Source organism: Agelaius phoeniceus, chromosome 11 (assembly GCF_051311805.1).
Source record: "Agelaius phoeniceus isolate bAgePho1 chromosome 11, bAgePho1.hap1, whole genome shotgun sequence".
Lineage (NCBI taxonomy): Eukaryota > Metazoa > Chordata > Aves > Passeriformes > Icteridae > Agelaius > Agelaius phoeniceus.
Window position 1 is genome coordinate 21,841,785 of NC_135275.1, and position 20,041 is coordinate 21,861,825.

General features: G+C 50.1%; 1 protein-coding gene and 1 long non-coding RNA gene across 3 annotated transcripts in view; one reads left to right on the plus strand and one right to left on the minus strand.

Moving 5' to 3' along the window:
- Positions 1-180: 180 nt before the first annotated feature.
- LOC143694998 (uncharacterized) lies at positions 181-3,936 on the minus strand. 2 transcript variants are annotated; one of them, XR_013183859.1, is made up of 3 exons: positions 3,861-3,936; positions 2,953-3,123; positions 181-1,992 (listed from the first exon to the last, which is right to left on the minus strand). It is a non-coding gene; the product is annotated as an uncharacterized LOC143694998 (long non-coding RNA). The 2 variants fall into 2 exon arrangements; XR_013183858.1 differs by having other exon boundaries at positions 3,870-3,930.
- Positions 3,937-4,033: 97 nt separating this feature from the next.
- Positions 4,034-20,041, plus strand: part of ITPR1 (inositol 1,4,5-trisphosphate receptor type 1) — a 161,515-nt gene continuing 145,507 nt past the window's right edge. Inside the window, exons 1-2 of the mRNA XM_054639984.2 lie at positions 4,034-4,191; positions 18,604-18,711. Coding sequence (XP_054495959.1) covers positions 18,620-18,711 — 92 coding nt within the window. The 5' untranslated portion in view covers positions 4,034-4,191; positions 18,604-18,619. The remainder of the gene's footprint in view (positions 4,192-18,603; positions 18,712-20,041) is intronic.

A 20,041-nucleotide genomic window follows, 5' to 3' on the forward strand; every position in this document is an offset into this window, starting at 1 on the left:
TAATTTTGGCTTGTACTTGCAGCAAAGAGAAGCACGAGTGACGGAGGGGTTTGGTGTGTGTGAATGCTGAAAGGAGCTGCACTGCTCTGTGAAGTTTTGCTGTGTAAAATGGCAGTGTTGGAGGATACTGTATTTGTCGGGTGCCCTGTGGCAGAAAGAAATGATGAATCTGACTCCATGTTCTCAGAACGCTAATTCATTATTTTATGATACTATATTATATTACAGAATACTAAACTAAACTATACTAAAGAATACAGAAAGGATACTTACAGAAGGATAAAAAGATAATAATGAAAACTTGTGACTCTCCCCAGAGGCCCAACACAGCTTGGCCCTGATCGGCCATTAAGTCAAAATAATTCACAGCAGAACCCAATAAAACAATCACCTGTGGGTAAACAATCCCCAAACACATTCCACGTGTGAGCACAACACAGGAGAAGCAAACGAGATAAGAATTGGTTTTCCTTTTTCTCTGAGGCTTCTCAGCTTCCCAGGAGAAGATCCTGGGCAAATGGATTTTTCCAGAAAATATGAATGTGACAGGAAGCCTTGCAGGGATGAATTCCAATTATCCATTATTAGTCCCTTTTGCCTTGTGATGTGCTCCAGAAAAGCATCAGAGTGCAGGAAAACAAATGAGTGCAAACTTAAACATACAACCAACCCTTGCTGCTTTGGGGTCAGAAAATGAAAATATTCCTTTTGCATTGGCACAGTGATCTTTGCCCTTTGTTAAGGAATGAATGGCCATGAAAATGAGAGTTAAATCCAACTTATTTTCTCCTGCTAAATATTTCCCAACACAATTCACTGAAGTGAAAACAAAAGGTAGGCATCCAAATTCTACAGACTTCTACAACTGAACAGAGTCTGCCAGGATAACCTCCCCTTAACAAATCCCTGGGATTCTGGCCATGGGGTGCTGGAATTCAGGAAAATCAGCTGATTTCCAACGAGCTGGGACAGCTCTCTGGTGTATCCTGCCCACTCGTTCTCATGGCTCGTTTCCCTGGAATTCTTGTGTGCATCATTTGTGTGGCTCCATCAGGAGGGTTCATTTTCCTTACTCTCCCCAGAGAGCAGATGAAATAATTACAGTTTGCTTCTGAGATCCTGAGGACTTGGAGAACTTTTGCTGTTGTGGATCCTTTTGTGCTCAGCCATGCAGGCTTTAGTTTTTCTCTCTCCTCCCATTGAGTCCCCATGCTTCTGATCTTGCTGTTATTAAAATGTGATGGGAATGAGAGATTTTCCAGTGCTTCATGAGAGGCTGAGTTGTTCTAGGAGTGCTTTTCATCCCTGAGTGCCTGCATGGATCTCCCTAAGGACAGGGAACTTCTGGGATCATCCTCCCCATTGTGAAGACCAGCCACAAGCAAGAGGAAGCAGATTGATCCCCACAGTCCTGGAATATCTTCTGCTCTCATTTTTCTTCCAGGGCTGTTGACCTGCAACTGACAAAAGACACAAAACCAAAACAGCAGAGCCAAAACCCGTGCAAAGCCACCCAGCAGGCTGGAGGTGCAATGTTTCCAAAACAGCCAATGGTTAGTTGCAAATTTGTCAACATAAAACAAGACAATAGAAATAAAGAAAGCAAATAAAAGACTTCAAATTTCATTTTAACATCTTTCATCACTGCTGAATTTCCATAATTGCTAAAAATAAAGTAGGAGTGGAGCAGAACAGGGTTTGAAAAGGAGAAAAAGAACAAAGTACTCCAATAGCAAAAAATAAAAATCCCTCACAAGTTGTTTTCCTGTGACTGAAACCACATGTGAAATTGGGCCAAACATTCACAGTGCAGCTCCCAGGGCTGAAGTGATACCTACCAAGTAGTGTTTTTTCACTATTTCCTCTCTGAATTCTTGAGTTCGCTCCCTCGACCCTCTGGGGGTGTGTGGGCTCCAAGCCCAGCCCTCATTTGAACAGGACTGTTCCCATCTCAGGGCTGCCTCCTGTAGGTCCCGTTATCAGGGAAAATTCCTGTAAGGGAATACTCTGGTCCTTCCCAAGGTGACCTTTCCCACTCCCACGCTGCCCTACAATTTTACCTCTTTTCAGTGCTGTAAGACTATAAGAGCCCCATGAACTCACAGTGCCTGCAGTAGCAGCCCAGAGCAAGCTCCCAAAGACAAATGGAAACGTTCTCCTGCATTGGAAGCTTCCATGATGATCTTGTCTTTGCCAGCACCCCTTCAAATCTAGCAAGTTCTTCGCAGAGCTTGGTCACTATTTTTGGCTGAATGCCCAAAAATTGGTGAGGGGCCACCAGGGGACAAGGGGGAATGGATTCCAGCTGACAGAGAATAGCTTTAGGTTGGATATTAGGAAGAAATCGCTCCCTGTGAGGTGGGGAGACCCTGGCACAGGGTGCCGTGCCCAGAGAAAGCAGCTGTGGCTGCCCCATCCCTGGAAGTGTCCAAAACCAGGCTGGTTGGGGCTGGGAGCAACTCAGACCATTCTGGGATGCTATGAGCTCCTCAGCCTTTGAAGAACTGACCAAGACCCAGAATCAAAGGTAGTCCACAAGCAAAAATGAGGGCTTTGGTATTCGGGGAGAGGAATGTCTCCAGAGGGGCAGACTCCACTCCCTCCCGGGGGAGCCTGTTCCTGTGCTTCCCCCCAGTGCTGCTGCTTGGATTTATCCCTCAGTGCTGGAGCTATTTTAAGGCACGCTGTTTGCAGAGCTGCTCAAGGTGCTCAGCAGGCACAGCTCTGCCCCTGGCTCTGGTGACAGCCCTTCTGTCACTGCCCTGGAGCCGCTGCAGCCGCTCGCTCGCAGCCTCCGCCTGCTGAACCCATCCAGAGATTAGATTTGATTACACAAGAATTCATTAGGATTATCTAATGATATTAGGCACCACTAGTCTGCCAAATTCCTGATGAGTAATGGCTCGTAGTATTGCAGCCATGTAGGAAACCCATAAAACTCTGTTCTCTGACCTTCGCTTCAGTTCCTGAGTCACAGCTTCAGCTTCTGCATATCCTTGCTCCAGAGCCCCAGCTCCAACTCCTCTGGAGCTATTTTTAATGGAGAGCCAGTGCAGGGGAAGTAATGTTGATTTCAAACTGGCTAATCTGGGCTTGTTCCCATTCACCAGCGTTCTCCTGCTGCTGTAGTGAGGGAAACAAGCGAGGACACCTCTTTTGTTTCCCCAGAGGGAAACAAACAAGAACACCATTCCTACCTGTTACCCACGGCAGCACGTGGCTGCGGGTGACAGTGAATGAATGAGGGAACTGTTTCCTTCACCTAAATCCCAGTTAAAGCGATACAGTTCTGCAGGCAAACATTGTACCCACCCTGCCAGGCAGCCACAGAGGGCAGGAAAATCAGGGTGTAACTGTGGGGAATAACCTCGGCTAATATTTAAGGACAAATAATTACATAATACAAAAATAAATGAAATATTACTATTTTTTATTCGCTGCTGGTCATTCTGGCTGAAGTTTTGATGTCTCGTTAGTGATACCCCCGTACAGTAATTTTAGTGAAGAGGAACTCCAGTGACACTCGCTATTTCCAGAGTTTGGAGCCGTTCCTGCAGATCGGCCGGGACTCTGCTCAGCCAAGGGCTCGCACCTGAGTCACGGCAGACGTGACGGCACCTGTGCAGGCAGGTGCTCACCTCAGCCCTCGCTTCCCGCTATTCTGCACTCCCCAAACAGCGCTGACACCTGTTTTACTCAGGGTTTACTCTCGCAACCTCTGTGCCCGGTACTCCCGTACGCTTCCCCCCCCCCCCCCCCCACTCGCTCCCGAGCTCTGTGCGGACCCCCGGAACAAAACACATCCCCGTCCCCAACCGGTGGGGCTCTCATGAACAGGGGGATCCCTCCCCATCACCGACCGCACAGACCCGGGTTCCGTCCCCGTCCCTGGCCGCACGGAGCCCGAGGGTCTCCGCTGTCCGCTGCCCCCGCCCGGAGCGCGGCACGGGGCACGCTGGGAGCTGTAGTCCCGTGGGCCGCGCCCCCGCGGCGGAGCGGCGGCGGCAGGACTCGGTTACCCAGCGTGCCCTGCCGGTTATTTAAGGCACGGCGGCGGGCGCGGAGCGCAGTGACCATGTGGACGCGCAGCTAAGGCGGCGGCGGGCGCAGCCTCCGGGAGCGGGACCGGGAGCGCCGCCGGTATGGAGCTGCCGAGCCGTCCATAGCCCGCCCCGCCGCCTCCGCAGCCAGGTACGGCCGGGAGAGAGCGGGCACGGCTGGGCAGGGAGGGAGGCGGTGAGTGGCCGTCGGGGTAGCCCCGTCCCGCAGCCCGAGGGATGCAGCTTGGTGCTGGGTGGGGACACCCGGGGATGCAGCCCGTTGCTAGGCGGGGATAGCCGGGAATGCAGCCCGCTGCTGTGCAGGGATGCATTCCCGTGCTCAGCGGGGATGCCCGGCCGCCGCAGCCCTCGCAGGACCGGGCAGAGCCCCCTGCGCCGTCCCGGCGGTCCCGCAGCGCTGCCGGAGCGGGGTCCCGGCCCCCGGAGCACCGCGGGCCCGGCAGCGGAGCTGCGCCTCCGCTCCAACTTTCCCCGTGTTTTTGCCCCCGTGCTCGGGGCTCGGCTGCGAGCGATGTTTGGCGTTATGTAAACACTTGTGAGCGCCGATGGGGACTTGGCTATGGGCGATCTTCCTCTTAAATGGTCAAAAAGCGGGCAGCTGTGGGTGGATGTTTCGGAGGGTCCCGCTGACTGGCCTGACAGGCCAAATATTTGGCTGTTTCCTGGACTACAATAACTGGACTTCGGCGGGGGAAGGGGTGGGGGCACATGTGCATTCCCCATGCGTGTACGTGGGATGTGCCACAGTCCCGAGCGGCTTCAGGGCTTCGTGCCGAGCGCCCGAGCCCTGCGGGTTCTTGGGGGGCTCCTCGGGGGGCACAGGCTCCCTGTGCCCCTTGGTGTGCGGGCTTTTCCCGCAGGGAACGTGCTCCATGCAGCGGGACCAGCTGGGGCTGCCTCAGCCCTTCCCCTCCCGGCCCCAGGTGGGTTCGCTCTGGCCGCCCGGAGTTTGTCTGAACAGACTCCAACAGGTGAAAGGCTTGAGTTGAATTTATTGCCGTGCAGCGGTTCTGTGCCTGCTCAGCCGCAGATGGATCGGGCTGCGGTCCTGCTGCTCACAAATCACGAAGGGAGAACGTGGCTAATACAATCCAGATCTTTGCCTGATGAAGATTTAGTGACTGAGAGTCGTGCGGGGAGTAGCGTGTGTGGGAGCCGCTGGTTTTATTTATTAGCGAGGACTGGTACCTGTGCGTGTGTTTTATTTCTCAGCGTGTATTTAGTTATTTGCTTTGAGGCTGTTTTGCTGGGCTCGGGAATTAGCCTGGTATCCCAGGACTTGAGACGGGTTGAGCCGGAGGGTTGGCTGACTCTGAGCCCAGGCCAGAGGCCCGAGGTGGAGCTGTTTTCCTTGCAGGGCTCAGCTGTGATGCCATGTGAGGCCAATATCCCTTCCTTCCCCTCAGTGCTTCCTCTGTGGCCACCTTAATGGGCTGCCAGGCGCTGGATTTCTCGTTGGTTTCTTTTCTGTGCCTTAATTTACACCCATTTCCTCACACAGCAAGTATTCCATGTCTGAGTACCTGGTGGCTGTGCTGGTGTAAGTGCCTGGAGCAATAACAGCACTGCAGGCTGGAGCAGAGCTTTGGCTGCCCAGCACTGGCTGCTCGGTGAGTGCAGAAAGCTGGTGGCATCCATCCGGCCAGAAATGCAGGGTTAACAGGACACGTGGTGAAACAAACGTGGGAACTGACCACTGTGGGACTCAGCAGCCTGAGCTGGTGTGAAGCTGTAGTGCTCAGCGTGCCTAAGCCAAAAGAAGGAATCACTGTGAAAACAAAACCACAGTTGCAGCGTGTTTCAAAACAAGCTGATGCTGAGCTGATTATTGCTAATGTTTTCTTTAAGCTGCCTCTTGTTTGTCAATAACAGGGGTTTTTCTTGTTGAAATACCTTATTTCCCCAAGATTAAAGTGTTTGCTTAGATGAGGGTTTTTTCTCCCATCTGCTTGTTTTGCAGTGTTGATCAAGCCTTGGAAATAATTTCCTCTTACCAGGTTTCATAAATTAGGAAGTAAACAAACAGGAGTAACTTTGGTTTGCCTTTGCAATCATGGGGTGGAGCTTAGCTCGGGGAAATGGTTTTTATGAGATGTGCTAATCCTGAACACCATCGTTGGAGGGTGGAGGAGGCCTTAGTGAAGAGCACAGGAGGGAGAGCATCTGGTTTATTTCTGATGGTGGTTGGTGGAGCTGCAGGTTTGGATGAACGGAGCTGTCCTGGGACTGATGAGCAGGGTGGAGGGGGTGCAAGGGACAGTTGTGATCTCTAATTGTAAATGAGAAGTGTGGTTTTGGGGGGAATTCTTCACTGAAAGGGCTGCCCAGGGAGGTTGTGGAATCTCCGTCCCTGGAGATGTCCAAGCAACACTTGGATGTGGCACTCAGTGCTCTGGGCTGGGGACAAGGGGAGGCTTGGGCACAGCTTGGACTCGATGATCCTGGGAGTCTTTTCCAGCCTCAGTGGTTCTGTAACATGATCTTATCCACAGCACCATCAGCCCTCTTATGTTCCCTCAACAAACCTGTTTGTAGTCTAGAAAATGTACAAATTGAGTTAAAGTGCAGAAATAATCTCAAGTCCTGGCAGCTCACAAGTGAGGGAGAGCTGTGGTCTGAGCTCTTACTCTGACTTGGTAGTAACTCCTCTGCTGAAGACAGCCCTGAATGTCCCTGATAGTGTGGCAAGCATGAGAAACCTGCAGGGGTGGCAGGTTTGGGGTGAATTTTGGGGATCCAGCTCCTCCATACTGTGTGTGTGCCAGAGAAAAGGGAATAGCCCCAGGGGCTGGTCAAATTGGGGTGTTCCAAGTGCTGTTCTGGAGGCAGAAGCTCCTTTAGGCTGTTCCTCGCCAGATGAGCTGGTCTCTTTTTTGTAAATTGCTGAAATGGACAGCATTGAGGTGGAACTCCTTGTTCAGGGCTGTCAGGCAGGATTAAGGCAGATCCCAGATACCCTGAGCCCTTGTCTGGTACCTGCCCTTGAATTGGAGCCATCAGAAGAGCAGGTGCTGCTTGTTCTGAGGAGCTCTTGGAGCAGGTGTAGCTGCTCTTGGCCACCTGGGCTCGTTTGTGCCCCATCAGGCAAGAGACCAGGGCCACCTGAGCTGCCCCAGCCCTGGGGTGGCATCAGGAGCAGGGCAGGGCCTGTCCCTGCACTGGGCACTGCTGGGGCACCTCCAGGCTTGGGGGCAGCTCTGGGACCCTCTGTGCAAGTAAAGCATTGAGGGGCTGGAGTGTGCCCAGAGATGGGAATGGAGCTGGGGAAGGGTCCCAGGAGCAGCTGGGAAGGGGCTCAGCCTGGAGAAAAGGAGCTCAGGGGGAAATTGTGGCTCTGCACAACCCCTGACAGGAGGGGACAGCTGGGGGGTCGGGCTCTGCTCCAGGGAACAGGGACAGGAGGAGAGGGAACAGCTCATGCTGGGCTGGGGAGCCTTAGGATAAATATTAGGAAAAAGAACTTGACTTGAAAGAGGAGTCACGCACTGAAATGGGCTGCCCAGGGAAGCAGTAGGGTCCCCATCCCTGAAGGTGCTCAAGGACTGAGCAGATGTGGCTGTTCCTGCCATGGCTGGGTGGGCACAGTGCTATCAGTTCAACATGGAAGATCTTTCCCAGCTTCCATGATCCTGTGGCCTCGTTTGTTGGCTGTGCTGGCTGCTCAGTGCTCAGCACACTGCTTTGGAATAGCTGATGTGTCAACTTGCAGAGTGTGCTGGGAGTCTTTGAGACATTATTACCCCATAAATACAAGATAGTTGTAGTTGTAGGATTGTCTTAAAGCCAGGAGGGCTGTGAGGCTCCCGTGGGAGGTGGGATGAGGGTAGTGGCTCTGTAGTAGCTGGTAGACGAGCTGCTGGCTCGCCCGTGGGTGAGTGTGAGGGAAGGCAACCTCAGCAAAGCAGCTTATGGAGACCAAAGGGTTTAGAGGCAGAAAATCATGTGCTGCTAGAAGGTTATGTAAATGTAACATCTCTGTCACAATGAGACTGTGGTGTAAATCCTGGTTCCTAAAGATCTGCATTACTGTATGTCCCCAATTAGTTTTTTCTGCTAAGATAGCAACAGAAACTGAAGGTGCTTGGGTGGCCTGGAGCCTTTTTTTGTGCTGTTTGTGTGGGATAATGAAAATCTGGGGTGTCAAAAGCTGCCCAGTTTGATCCAGTGGCCTGTGCTGGGTGGGGACAGGTGCTGCCTTGCAGGCTGGGAGAGCAGTAGGGAGTGTCCTGTGCTGCAGGGTGGGATGCTGGCTGTGTCCGTGGCTGTTCCAAGTGATTCCTGTGCAGCCCAGCCTCTCCTGGAGGCTGCTGCAGGAGGCAGGATGCCAAAACTTCACGGGCTTTGATCTGGCTCGATGTTCCTGTCTAATTTCTGCTCCCCACGGACACTACGAAAGGACTACAGCAATTATTGCCTTGTTCTCTGTCTTGGCATGAGCAGGCAGTGGCTGGGGATGGAGGCAGATCCCTCTTTCCAGGGTGCTGCAAGTACTTGTTAGATTGGCAGAGGCATGCAGAGGCTCCTTGTGTGGCTCTTGCCTGTGCTGTACCTGTTGGGAAGGTACATTTCTAGGTCTTCAGGGCACTTGTGGTTTATGGGGCCAAATTTGTTGAGAAAAGCTGTGGCTGCTTCATCCCTGGAAGTGTCCAAGGCCAGGCTGGACAGGGCTTGGAGCAACATGAGGGTAGTGGAAGGTGTCCCTGCCCATGGCAGGGGAGGCAATGAGATGATCTTCAAGGTTCCTTCTAACCCAAACCATTCTGGGATTGTATTCCTTGAAAAAGATGAAATGGAAATGACAGGAATTGCAATTCAAGCAAGGAAAGCTGCAACATTCAGCTGTGGATTCTGAACTCAGAGGAGTTTCATTTTCATGCTTGTGGTTTTGGTTAAGCTTGTCAAAACTTGGATCAGAACTTCCTAGCAGGATTCTGTGGAGAATAAAATGTCAGTTGATATCTGAGTGAGTTAACCCTCTGGAGAGAAAATGGCTTGGAAACCCATGGAAGTCTGTGTTCCTTGACTTTGGATTTGTGGCTTGTGGCAATGTAACTGCAGCCTCACGTGCCAGAACCCCAACATGAAGAGTGCTGCAGGAAGCTGAGTGTTTGTATCTCACTGATGATCTTCCCTGGAAGTGTCCAAGGCCAGGCTGGACAGGGTTTGGAGCAGCCTGGTCTAGTGGAAGGGAGTGGAAGGAGATGATCTTTCAGGTCCTTTTTGAGCCAAACCAGTCGTGACTCTGTGATCATTTGGCTGCAGAGGTGATCAAAGGAGGGGGAATAGCTCTGAGGAATGGAAATGCCAGAGGTTTCTGGGTTAGGATGTTGGGTAATGCCTCTGCTTTTGGAGTAATGTGGTGCTGAGCTCTAAGGGAAGAGGCTCAGTTGGTTGAACCCAGTGTCACAAAGGACACAGGGTTCCTCATCCTCTCCTCATCTGGTGCATGATCTTCTGTGGTCAGAGGGTGATAATCTCTGAGCATGCACATGAAAGAAATTTCTGATCATAATAGGCCAAAAAATGGCTGCTGCCCGAAGGCTGCACTTTGCTTTTTATTTTATGCAATTGTTTAGTAGCAGTTTTGCATGAAACTTGTAAAAACGTTTCTTTGTGCCTTGGCCCATCCTGTCCACTTCTTCAGAAATTCAGAAATCTGCCAAGAAGTTGTGAAGAAGAAAGCTTTGTTTGCAGCCCAGCTCTGTCCCATCTGCATCCCACTGCAAGGAGAAACACGTGGCCACAGATGGAGACACCGACCTCAGCTGGCCGATGGTGCCTGATCCCAAGGGTTAATTGAGAACTTCTGATCAAAATAACTCTGCAGTCCTTGGCTGCTCCTCTCTTAAGTGTTCAGTAGATTCAGATGCTGATGCTCGTGGGTGGTTCAGCATTTTGAACCCTTGCCTTCTGGAAAATTACAGTTGGGAGGCCAACAGGTAAAAGCCGGCCTGGGAACTGGAGCCTTCATCTGTAACGCAGCCCGGCCCATCGGGGCTTTGGAGCTCAAAGTAGGTCCCCTGGCCACCAGTGGCTCTCCACACGTGCTCATCATGTGCTGGCAGTGGCTCCTCCTCTTGGGCTGGTTGTCCCAGGGCTGAGGTTTTATCCAGAGAGCCGGGAGCCAGCGGAGGTGTCCGGGAGGGACGAGCAGAGAGCGGTGCACAGGAGGCTCCTGCCTTGGGGACAGCACAGCCCTTGGAGCCTGCAGGAGCAGGGGCTGGCCAGAGGGACACAGGCCTTGGCTTCTCTGCCCGAGGGGACCCAGCTGTGCCGGGGGACACCCTGCCAAGCCCAGCCCTGGAGGCCGACAGCGCACCCGCCATGGAGGAGAGGGAGCCCCCGCCCAGGTGTGGAGCTGCAGAGAGAGGGGCCAGGGCAGGGGGACATGCTGGGGAAGGGGTCAGGCACTGGGGACGTGCTGGGGAAGGGGCCAGGCACTGAGGACGTGCTGGGGAAGGGGCCAGGCACTGAGGACGTGCTGGGGAAGGGGCCAGGCACTGAGGACGTGCTGGGGAAGGGGCCAGGCACTGGGGACGTGCTGGGGAAGGGGCCAGGCACTGGGGACATGGTGGGGAAGGGGCCAGGCACTGGGGACACGCTGGGGAAAGGGCCAGGCACTGGGGACATGCTGGGGAAAGGGTCAGGGCAGGGGGACACACTGGGGAAGGGGCCAGGCACTGGGGACGTGCTGGGGAAGGGGCCAGGCACTGGGGACGTGCTGGGGAAGGGGCCAGGCACTGGGGACACGCTGGGAAAGGGCCAGGCACTGGGGACACGGGGCATGGAGGCTGCTTGGGGACAGGTGAGGAAGCTGCTGAGTTCAGGGAGTGTTGGGTTTGCTGAGGAGTGCAGAGGGTTGATGTGGAGGGCAGGAACCAGCCCCTGCTGTGGTGGGCCCTCAGCAGATACCTGGCCATGCAGGTGACATTGGGACTGTTCCGTACCCTCTTCTTCCCTGGCCATCTTTGTTCCTTGGCCGTGCTCCAGCTGGTGCAATAAACCAAGCTTGCTCTCTTTCCCCATGACATTGGTTGTCCTGGTCCTTTTGGCGTGTTCCAGCTCTCTCCTGATAGAAATATGCTGGAAAACATTGTGTGCTCATCGGGGCCTCGTCCAGGGGCTGACGTGCAGGCTGCCTCCTCCCAGCAGGGCTGGAGCCAGCCAGGATGGCCTTCAGGAGGTATCAGCTTCAGAGAGTGCTCCTTCCTTTTAATGGGATTGAGAAGATGCTGTCAGGTCGTACTTAGTTTGGAACAAAGAAATGATATTTTTCTCCTGACAGTGTGTCTCTAATAGAGTTTCTTTTTCCAGCTGCCTGCAGATGCCTGTCAATAGGACCTGTCAGTCATGTTTCTTACCTCAGTTAGTGGCTGCTGTGTAAGGGATTGCTGTCAGAGTGTAACTTCCATGCTTTTGACTTGAGTTTTCTGTAACTGGCTTGTCTGGTTGCACTGGGCAAAGAATTAAAAAAAAAAAAAAGCAGGCGCCCTTTCTAAGGAGAAGAGAACATTGTGCACATTTGCTTTCCTGTACTGAGGTTTTATTGAGGTTAAAGTTACCAAAATGAGTTCCTTTATCTGTTTTCTTAAACTGCAGTTGCACCTACGAAATAGTAACTTTGGAATAACTTTGTCACTGATATGATAAATCCATTTATCTGTGGAGTGGCAAATAGTATGAATAGAATGTAATTAACTCGGCCCTGATCTTGCTGTGTGAATTTACACTGCTCTTCCTACTTATTTTTAGAGGAAGGGGAAGTGTGTGCTTGATGAGATGTGCAGTGAGTGTGATCTCTCCCCTGGGAGCAGAGGGGAGTGTGGGCTGGTGGATGGGGATTTGGGAGACCTGGATTCAGATCTGGGCCCTGAGTCTGACCTGCTGCATGTCCTTGACAAAGTCACAGTGCTGTGCTGCTCCCTCCTTCCCCTCTTCCCCAGCCTCCATCTTGCCTGCTCAGCCTGGAAATTGGAGAAAAAAAATCTGCTGCATTTTAAGTGCCAGGAGGAAAAAGAGTTGGTCTGAGAAAGAGCATTTCTCCCCCTTAATCTAACGGTTCATCAGCCGCCCATGGGTGGCAGAGAGCAGCCTCCTGGACATGAAAGGTTGCAGCTGAAGGGAAAACAAGATCCTGTGGTAGATAAATGCACTGCACTGATAGGGTTTTTTTAAGCTCTGAAATGGAGCTCCATGTGCATAAAACGAGCAGTGCTGAGCCCTCCCAGCGCTGGCCCTGAGCTGGGTCCCACTGCAGGTGTGAGAGGATCCTGGTGTTCGGGATCCTCTCCCAAAATCCCTTCGTTTGCCTTTCCCTGGCGAGTGCAAAGAGCTCCTTTCAGATTTGCAAAGTCAGAAGCTTTGCAGATGACAGAGCTCTGTCCTCAGCCCCAGCACGGTGATTATTCACTGGGTGAGCTTTTAAATAAAGCACTTCCTCCCTTCCTTGGCTGTTCTAATGGGATTCTTAGGAATCTTTCCTAGCATCCTCAGGGAGGAAGCCTTCCTTTTTCTACTGGATGAGAAACATCAGGTTTGGGTTCAGATTTTCAAGTTAGCTGTACCTGTGAAAATACAGAATGCTCTGTGGGTGTTATCCAGAAAAACAGATGAAATCTTGGTTAGTCTGTAGGACCAAATTTTCAGCCGAGTAATCTTGTAAAAATTGGATTTACCAGATTATCTAAGCACTGGATTTTCAGGATAATACAGTTTTTGGTTGCATTGAAAAATGTTAACTTGCTTGGCCTGATTTACCAATATTAATGACCCAATTCCATTTAATTCAAACACAGACTTACCTGGTCTTGGGGGTTCTCAGATCTGTTAATTTCTGGCGGATTCTGCTTATACCATTAAGCAGTTCTTTGTGTTTGCTTCTTTGTTGTCTCTCTGCCCTTAAACTCTGGTCTTGCTTCTGTCAAAAACTGAAACAGAATTAAACTTTCCCTCTGGAATTTCCTGTCGGCAGTAATGAAGTTGAAACACTTAAGTACAGTTGGAGATTCTATTCTTAAACAACCGAGATAGTGAAAAAGACTTTGATGAAGTGCTGCTCCAGTTTTGGTACCAGTACATATAAAATTGCCAGTGTTTTTTGAATTGAGCCCTAAACCACAGTGCAAATCTGCCAGGAGAGACCTGGGTGCATCCTGGGACTGCAGGGCACAGCAAGGAGCTTTTTTCTTGCTCTAAACAAACATCATTAAAGCGTCTTAGAAAGACACAGTAATTTGTATCCCAGTAGCTGGGAATCAGGCAGTTTGCAATAGGACACATTTGTGCTCGTTTATTTTACAAACAGGATTTGCAGTCGCGGGGTAAAGAATTAAAATCCCACACAAAGCAGATGTGTGAGACATGAAATCGGGGAAGTAGCTTTGAATTCTTTGAAAAAGCCTTTTCACAAATGCTGGAGATGAGGAATGGCAGGGCAGGGATGTTGTCACAAACAGTCCCTGCGAGAAGGGACTTCAAAGGGGCCTTGACTCGGCTCTTCAAGGAAAGCAAACTCCCAGCTCTTGGAACCTGTTTTCTCTGCCTTAGCATCGGGAGTGAGATGAGTGATGGGAGAAATTAGTGTGAAATGTTTACAAAGCAGCTGCATTTCCCGTTCTGAGTGTTTCAAAAGGCAGCTGTCTCACGAGGTGTTTGATATTGAACAGTCAGTTTGATGTCGAGGTGTTTTCACTGGTAATCCTGCTTTAACTGCCCGTATGAAATGTGTTTTCATGAGAAAAAGGATTGAATTTCAGGGACTATATTAAGCTTATCCTGGCTTATTCAAGGCCATTAGGCTGAGCATATGCTCTGCTTGTGCCCTAAAATCCAACAGGGACTGGGAGCTAGTGGGAACCATTCTGGGTCTGCAGAGCTTCTCCTTGGCTTTGGGGACAAACCCTTCCTCTGCCTTTCAGAGCTGCTTCTGTTCAGTCCTTGTCACTGTAGGAAAAGCAGCTTGTGTTGAAGATACGCACAAGATCATCTGTAGTAAGAAATAACCAGAACTGAACCCTGGAGCTGTGTCAGGTTCTGTTGGGTCAGAAGATCCCACTCGTGGTGGTGTGCTGCAGATTTGTGCTCACCAGAGCTGGGGGAATGTGCTGAAACCCCTGGGCTGAATCGCAGGTTTTCCTGGCTTTAATTCCCTGCCTGAATTAGCTAATGCGTGTTCAGATCCGGCCCCATAGAGCAGAGCTGGCAGAAAAACTTGTAGGTCAGTTTTGTGAAGTTCACATGAAATGAAGCAGATTTTTGTTTGTTTGTTTATTTTAGTCAGTGTCTTCAACAGAAATTGATTTTTGTTTCCCTGTGCAGTTAAACTGTATATAAAACATACTGAGCCACTGACTTTGATATAGACACGAGGAAGCAGTCACCAACAGAATTATAAAGATTCATCTTTCAGGGCTTAAAAAAAATACTGTAGAATGCGTTCATAGCTCAGGAATTTTTTGATGTCTGTGGGCAGATATAGTTAACTTCTCAATGTACAGTCCACTTTTAGTTCATCTTTCTTTTGTATCCTGGCAAGTCCTTCTGTTTCTTAAAATGTGAACCTTCAGCTTGGTGAGAAAAGAACATTATTTTTACAGCTTGGGTTGCTGCTGTTGACGTTGCTGCCACCCGAGTTAAGCTGCTTGGAGAAACCTGACTTCATTTTTGCTAGATAATGCCATGCTTATCAGTGCTTCATCTTTGATTTTTTAAAGTGAGTTTACCTAGAGGGAATCTTGTTTTCCTGCAGTGTTTAAGGGGAAGAGGAGGACAGTGCTCCCTGGGTAACAGTGCTGTGTTTCAGCTGGAACAGGATGAATTTCCTTCAGGAATCCCTTCTTGCAGGGCTATGAAAGAGCCATTAAAACTGGGATTATGCACAGAATAACTGCAAATGTTCTCTTAGGGCCGTCCCCTCATCTAGCATAAATCAGTTGCTCTTGGCACTGGCGTATCTAAAATAAATAAATAGTGGGGTAATGGTTGTATTTGTCCGTGGAGCACAATTGCCTTTGCAGCAGCACGACTGTGCTGTACCCACGAGAGCCAGGTGCTGGGAGGCTGTGAAAATGCCCCTGTCCTGCACTCCCAGGGAGTTCTGGTGGCTGTCCTGTGTGTGTGTCAGTGCTCTGGGGAGGGCAGTGTCCCCTCACAGCCAGGGGGACACACATGGATGGATGCTCTCAGTGACGTGTCCAGGAGCAAACCTGTTCTCCTCGGTCCCTGTGGTCTCCCTGTGCTGTGAACTTGGATAAATGTGCCAAGGCTGACAGATTTTTACTGCCTCCGCTTCTGGCTTGTCCTGCTGAAGGAAATAATCAAAGATGACCCCCACAGAGGTCTGGTTTTGGGAGGATTAGTGTGGCCAGCTGTTGTTGACAGCATCTTTTAGAAAAAGCTTTTCAGACTGGGTACCTGGGAACTTTGCTCTTAAAAAACTTTCCAGTTTTTGCTTCACATTTCATATGTCAGAGGTAGGAAAAGCCTCCATTTGAGGTGGCTGATCATTTAGCATCTGATGCCAGTAACTGGAGTGGTTTTGTCAGTCCCTTGTGAGGATACTGTGAAAAGCTTTGGAGCTGAATTTCAGTGTAGCAATGACTCCGTTCCCTCCTGTGTGGGGAGGCCTGGGGGTCACCGAGTCCCTTCTCCATCTGCCAGTCCAGCGTGGTCCTGAGCCCTGGCCAAGCTGAGCATTTGCAGGGAGAGCTGTCAGTGGGACTGACAAATGTTAAAGAATGGAGGTAGCCGGTGTTCATTTGGATTGTGGGGAGCCCTGGGGATAAATCAGTGTTTTAGAAGAGGCTCCCCCCTGTGGGAAGTGGCTTCCTGCTCCCCCAGCTGCTGGAGCATCTCCTGGTGTGCTGGGGATGGCATCACACTGATGGGTGTTGGAACAGCACTCAGCAATCCAGGGGAAGGGGTAGTGAGGACTTACATGGTGATTAACCCCTGCCTAAGCTTGGCAAACAGGGTTATTGTAGCCAGATGAGCCCTTGGTGAAGCCGAACTCCAGCAGAGCTCTCCTGGGTGGGAGCAGCACAGGGGTTCCAGGCTGCACCCCAAACCCAGCTCATGCAGGAATTCTAGGGATGATCTGGTGAAGAACCCAGCTGTTCAATTCACTGAGCTGCTGCCAGCCTTAACACCACCTTTCTGATATCCAGAACTCTGTGATGGTTCTGGGTAAAGCTGATAAACATTTTATTAGTGGAATTGTCAGTAAATTGCAGAAGAGCTTTTTTGGGGGTTTGAACTATCTTGATATATCAGAGTTACAATTTTATGGTATGGTGGGGTCTTTCTCAGTGAAGAAAATTAGAAAATTGAGGCTGTGTCCTGGAAAGTGATGCAGGAAGTTGCTTGTCCATCCCTTAGCCTGGTTTTGGGCAGTGGTCTGAGATTCTTTTTTTCTATTTTTTTGGCCAAGAAAAAAATCTCTAATGGAAGTCAATAACTTTGACCTTCACATTCCCTTGGGAACAGCTGTGGTGAACATCTGCCTCTTGTGAGGAAAAAGTCATCCCCCCCACAGCCTGGAGAGGGAACCTTAATGCCAGGTAGAAAGGGTTAATTGGGGACTATCTGTGGTTTTTGTTGCCTTAGACAGCTTTTGCTTTTTTGCTGTATTAATTCAGGGCTGAGCCTAATTTTGAGGGATGAAAAGTTTTTTAGTCTGAAGTTGATAGTTTAACATTCAAGTCAGGAAATGGGGAAAGTTGTATTTCCAGTGTTGCTAATTCTGTCACTCTGCATATTTCTGTATGTTTCTTGGCATATATCTTAAAATAGGTAGCAGTGTTTTCCTGTCCACTTATCAAGAAAGAATGGGAACAGACTGTGTAACATGCAGTGGCTGAAGGACTTGGCATTTAACAGGCAGCCTGGAGCCAAAGGGTTTGGTGGTGTGTGCACCCAGATTTGATTCCAGAGGAGCTGAGACCCCTTTACCTGCATACCAGCCTGGCCTGTTATCTCTTGGTTTTCCTGGATTTGTTTTTCATTGTACCAGTGACACAGATTTGCAGGGATAGAATGTCCATGGTGTGCTTTGATTTAAGAATAATAATAATGAAAGTTGTTATTGTTGTTCCCAGCAGCACAGATCTTTTGGGAGTGAGGAGGGAGAGCTGCTCGGAGCTTTTCAGGAGAAAAGTGTAACTTTAGGTTTTTATTGCCCTTTCATAGCAGCAAACATCACCTTTTAGATCTCCATGAACTTGTCCTTGTTGAGCTCCAAGCTTGCCTAACAACCTGCTCCTTGTGCTTCTGGTAAACAAGATAATGCCCAGGGAAAGGGGATATTTATCCCTGGCCAGGCAGGGCTGTGCTCTGGAATAAGCAGAATTTCGTGCTGCTCCCTCCTCCTGCTCTTGGAGCACTGAGCACCTCCTTGGGTGTGATGGGGAGAGAGGGAGGAGGTGTCTGAGCTCTTTCACAGCCGCAGCTGTGGGAGCGTGGCCCTGGGCACTGCTGGCTCTCAGCCTGCCAGGAGGAGCAGCTTGGAGCAGCCTCGGTGCTTCTGCTGCTTGAAACCCCAAGCACAGGAGCTGCTTGGGCCTTTTGAACTCCCTGATCAAAAAGCAGGGCTTGGGAGGATCTCCAGGAAACCACGAAATGGGCTTGGGAAAGATGTCTTTGAAAATCTGTTCTGTTGGTTTTGTTATCTGGGCTCATGTTGGCTCTTTGTTGCTGTGACAGATTGAAACTCAATTTTTTTTTCTATATTTATTGAAATGACAGGTGGGTCCTGTGTCATTTGGACTTGGGGCTTTAGAGAAAATCAAGTTCTTAATACAGTTGAAGTTGGCAACACTCAGTGTCTGTCTCCTCAGTGTTACATTTAATCCATCTATATTAAACTCAGGATTGAAGAATTACTGATTTCACAGGGATTTGGTTGTCTGATAAAGCATTTGACTTTGGAAAAATCTTAATCTTTGTTTTTACGTGCAAAAATCTGTTGTCAGGCGTGCTGGGTGGGTCTTCACCTGATTCTGCTTTTGGGACTGCAGGTCCAAGCAGGAGCCTGCTGGTGTCATGTCAAAATTTTGTCAAAAAACATTGCTGTGAATCAGGTCAATATTTGGAATTTCTCAGGAGTACCATTCCAGCACAAAGGAGAACTTTTAAAGGACGCTTAAACCTGCCTTTAATTCTGGCAAAGAAACATGATTTAGATGCAAATGTGGCAGAAAGTGCAGCAGTCCCCTCTGCCCTTCTCCCTCTGGCAGGTGGGATGGAATGGGCTGCTGCAGCTGCACTGAAATCCAGCATCCTCTGGGATGAATGCCTGCCTGTGAAGCAGTCCCACGTGCAGTGAGGTTCCAGTAGCTGCTTGTTTTTCCTGGTTTATTTTTCCAAGCAGGCACTCTGGCCTGCTGGGTTTCCTTTGATACCTGAAGTTCCACTGCGAGAACTTGCTCAGTTTTTCAAACAAACCAACAATCAAAGGCAAAGGCTCCTGTTGCTGTAACCTCTGGTAGCTGCACCAAGGAATTCTGCCTGATTCATGTTGTGCTTTATTCTTTCTTCTTTCTTCCAGGGGCAATAAGCCAGAGATGACTGACAAGATGTCGAGCTTCCTTCATATTGGAGATATTTGTTCTCTCTATGCAGAGGGCTCAACAAATGGATTTATTAGCACTTTGGGGTAAGAACAGCTGTTCTCTTGTATTAAAAACCCTCTAAGAAAGACTAGCAGAGCTCAGCTAGCTCTCCTGAGCCTGATCCCAGGGAATACTGGCTAAAGCAAGGGAGCTTTATGGATAGACTTGACACTAAATTTAAAAATGGCCTAAAGTGAATACGGCAAGGTAAATTTTGGGAGGCTGGAGAGTGTATCCATGGCTGTGGTGCAGTTTTATGTCCTTGGTGGGGAGGAAGAACCTTGTCAGGTGGAGGGGTAGAGGGCAATGAATGCAATCCAATGATTTTCATGTTGTTGTCTGTCCCGTGTCCATCCGTGTGTCCCGTCCTGTCCCTCCCTGCCCCTTCCCCCAGTCAGGGATGAGCAGACCCCAGTGCACTCTGCTGACTGCACACAGGATGTAGCACAGGCAATGGAAGTAGTGTGAAAAACATATATATCTAACAAAAAAATAAATCAAATCCCCGAGCCAAGTGGTTTAAATACCAGTAACTCGCCACTACAGCTAGTTTGGCTTTAAAATTGAGGTTTAATTTGAGGTTTCTCCCACAAACAAAATTGTTTTTCTCCTATCAAAGGAGAAGATGTTTTGACCCTTGTGCTTTGCCAGAGCTCTGGAGCTGCAGTGGGAGCTGTGTTGTGCCAGCTCCTGCCCCCTGTGCTTCCCACAGAGCCCCTTTGTGCTGCCTTCCACCAGGCCAGGGGCAGGTGCTCTGCAGCAGGAGAGGGGAATGCTGCTCCATCAACCACAAAAATAGCTTTTCACGTGGGAAAAGCACGAGCTGGCAGAGCAGAGCCATGGGGTTGGAACACAGCTCTGAGGAGGGCCAGGAAATGTTTGATCCTGCTGAGGAGGAACCTCTGCAGACATCAGGAGCTGGGTGCTGCCTGGGGAGAAGCTCCAGGAGCTCCTCTGGCCCCTGTCCCCGAGGGCAGGAGCAGTGAGGGGCACAGGGGGCTGTGCCCAGCCAGGGGCACACACACAACCTGCTCTCTCTCATCTCCAGTAGCCCCAGGGGCCTCAGGGTGGGTACAGTCACAGCACATTTTTTGATACCTACAGCCCAGATGCCTCTGGTAAATGGAGCTCCCAAGCAGGGTACAGAGCCAGCATCCTGGTAAGTGCCTCCCCAGGAAACAATGGGCTGCAATCTCACCTGAGTGACTCCAAACTAACTTGTAGGTTTAGTCCTCTAGCTATTAGGATTCTGGAAAATAAGGGGGCAGAGAAGGAAGCAGACACTGAAGATGCACCATGATCTATTATAGGAAAGAGAAGAAAATATGGGATGCTGCCAGAAAGGAGAGAAGGTATGATAAAAGCAAGGGATGT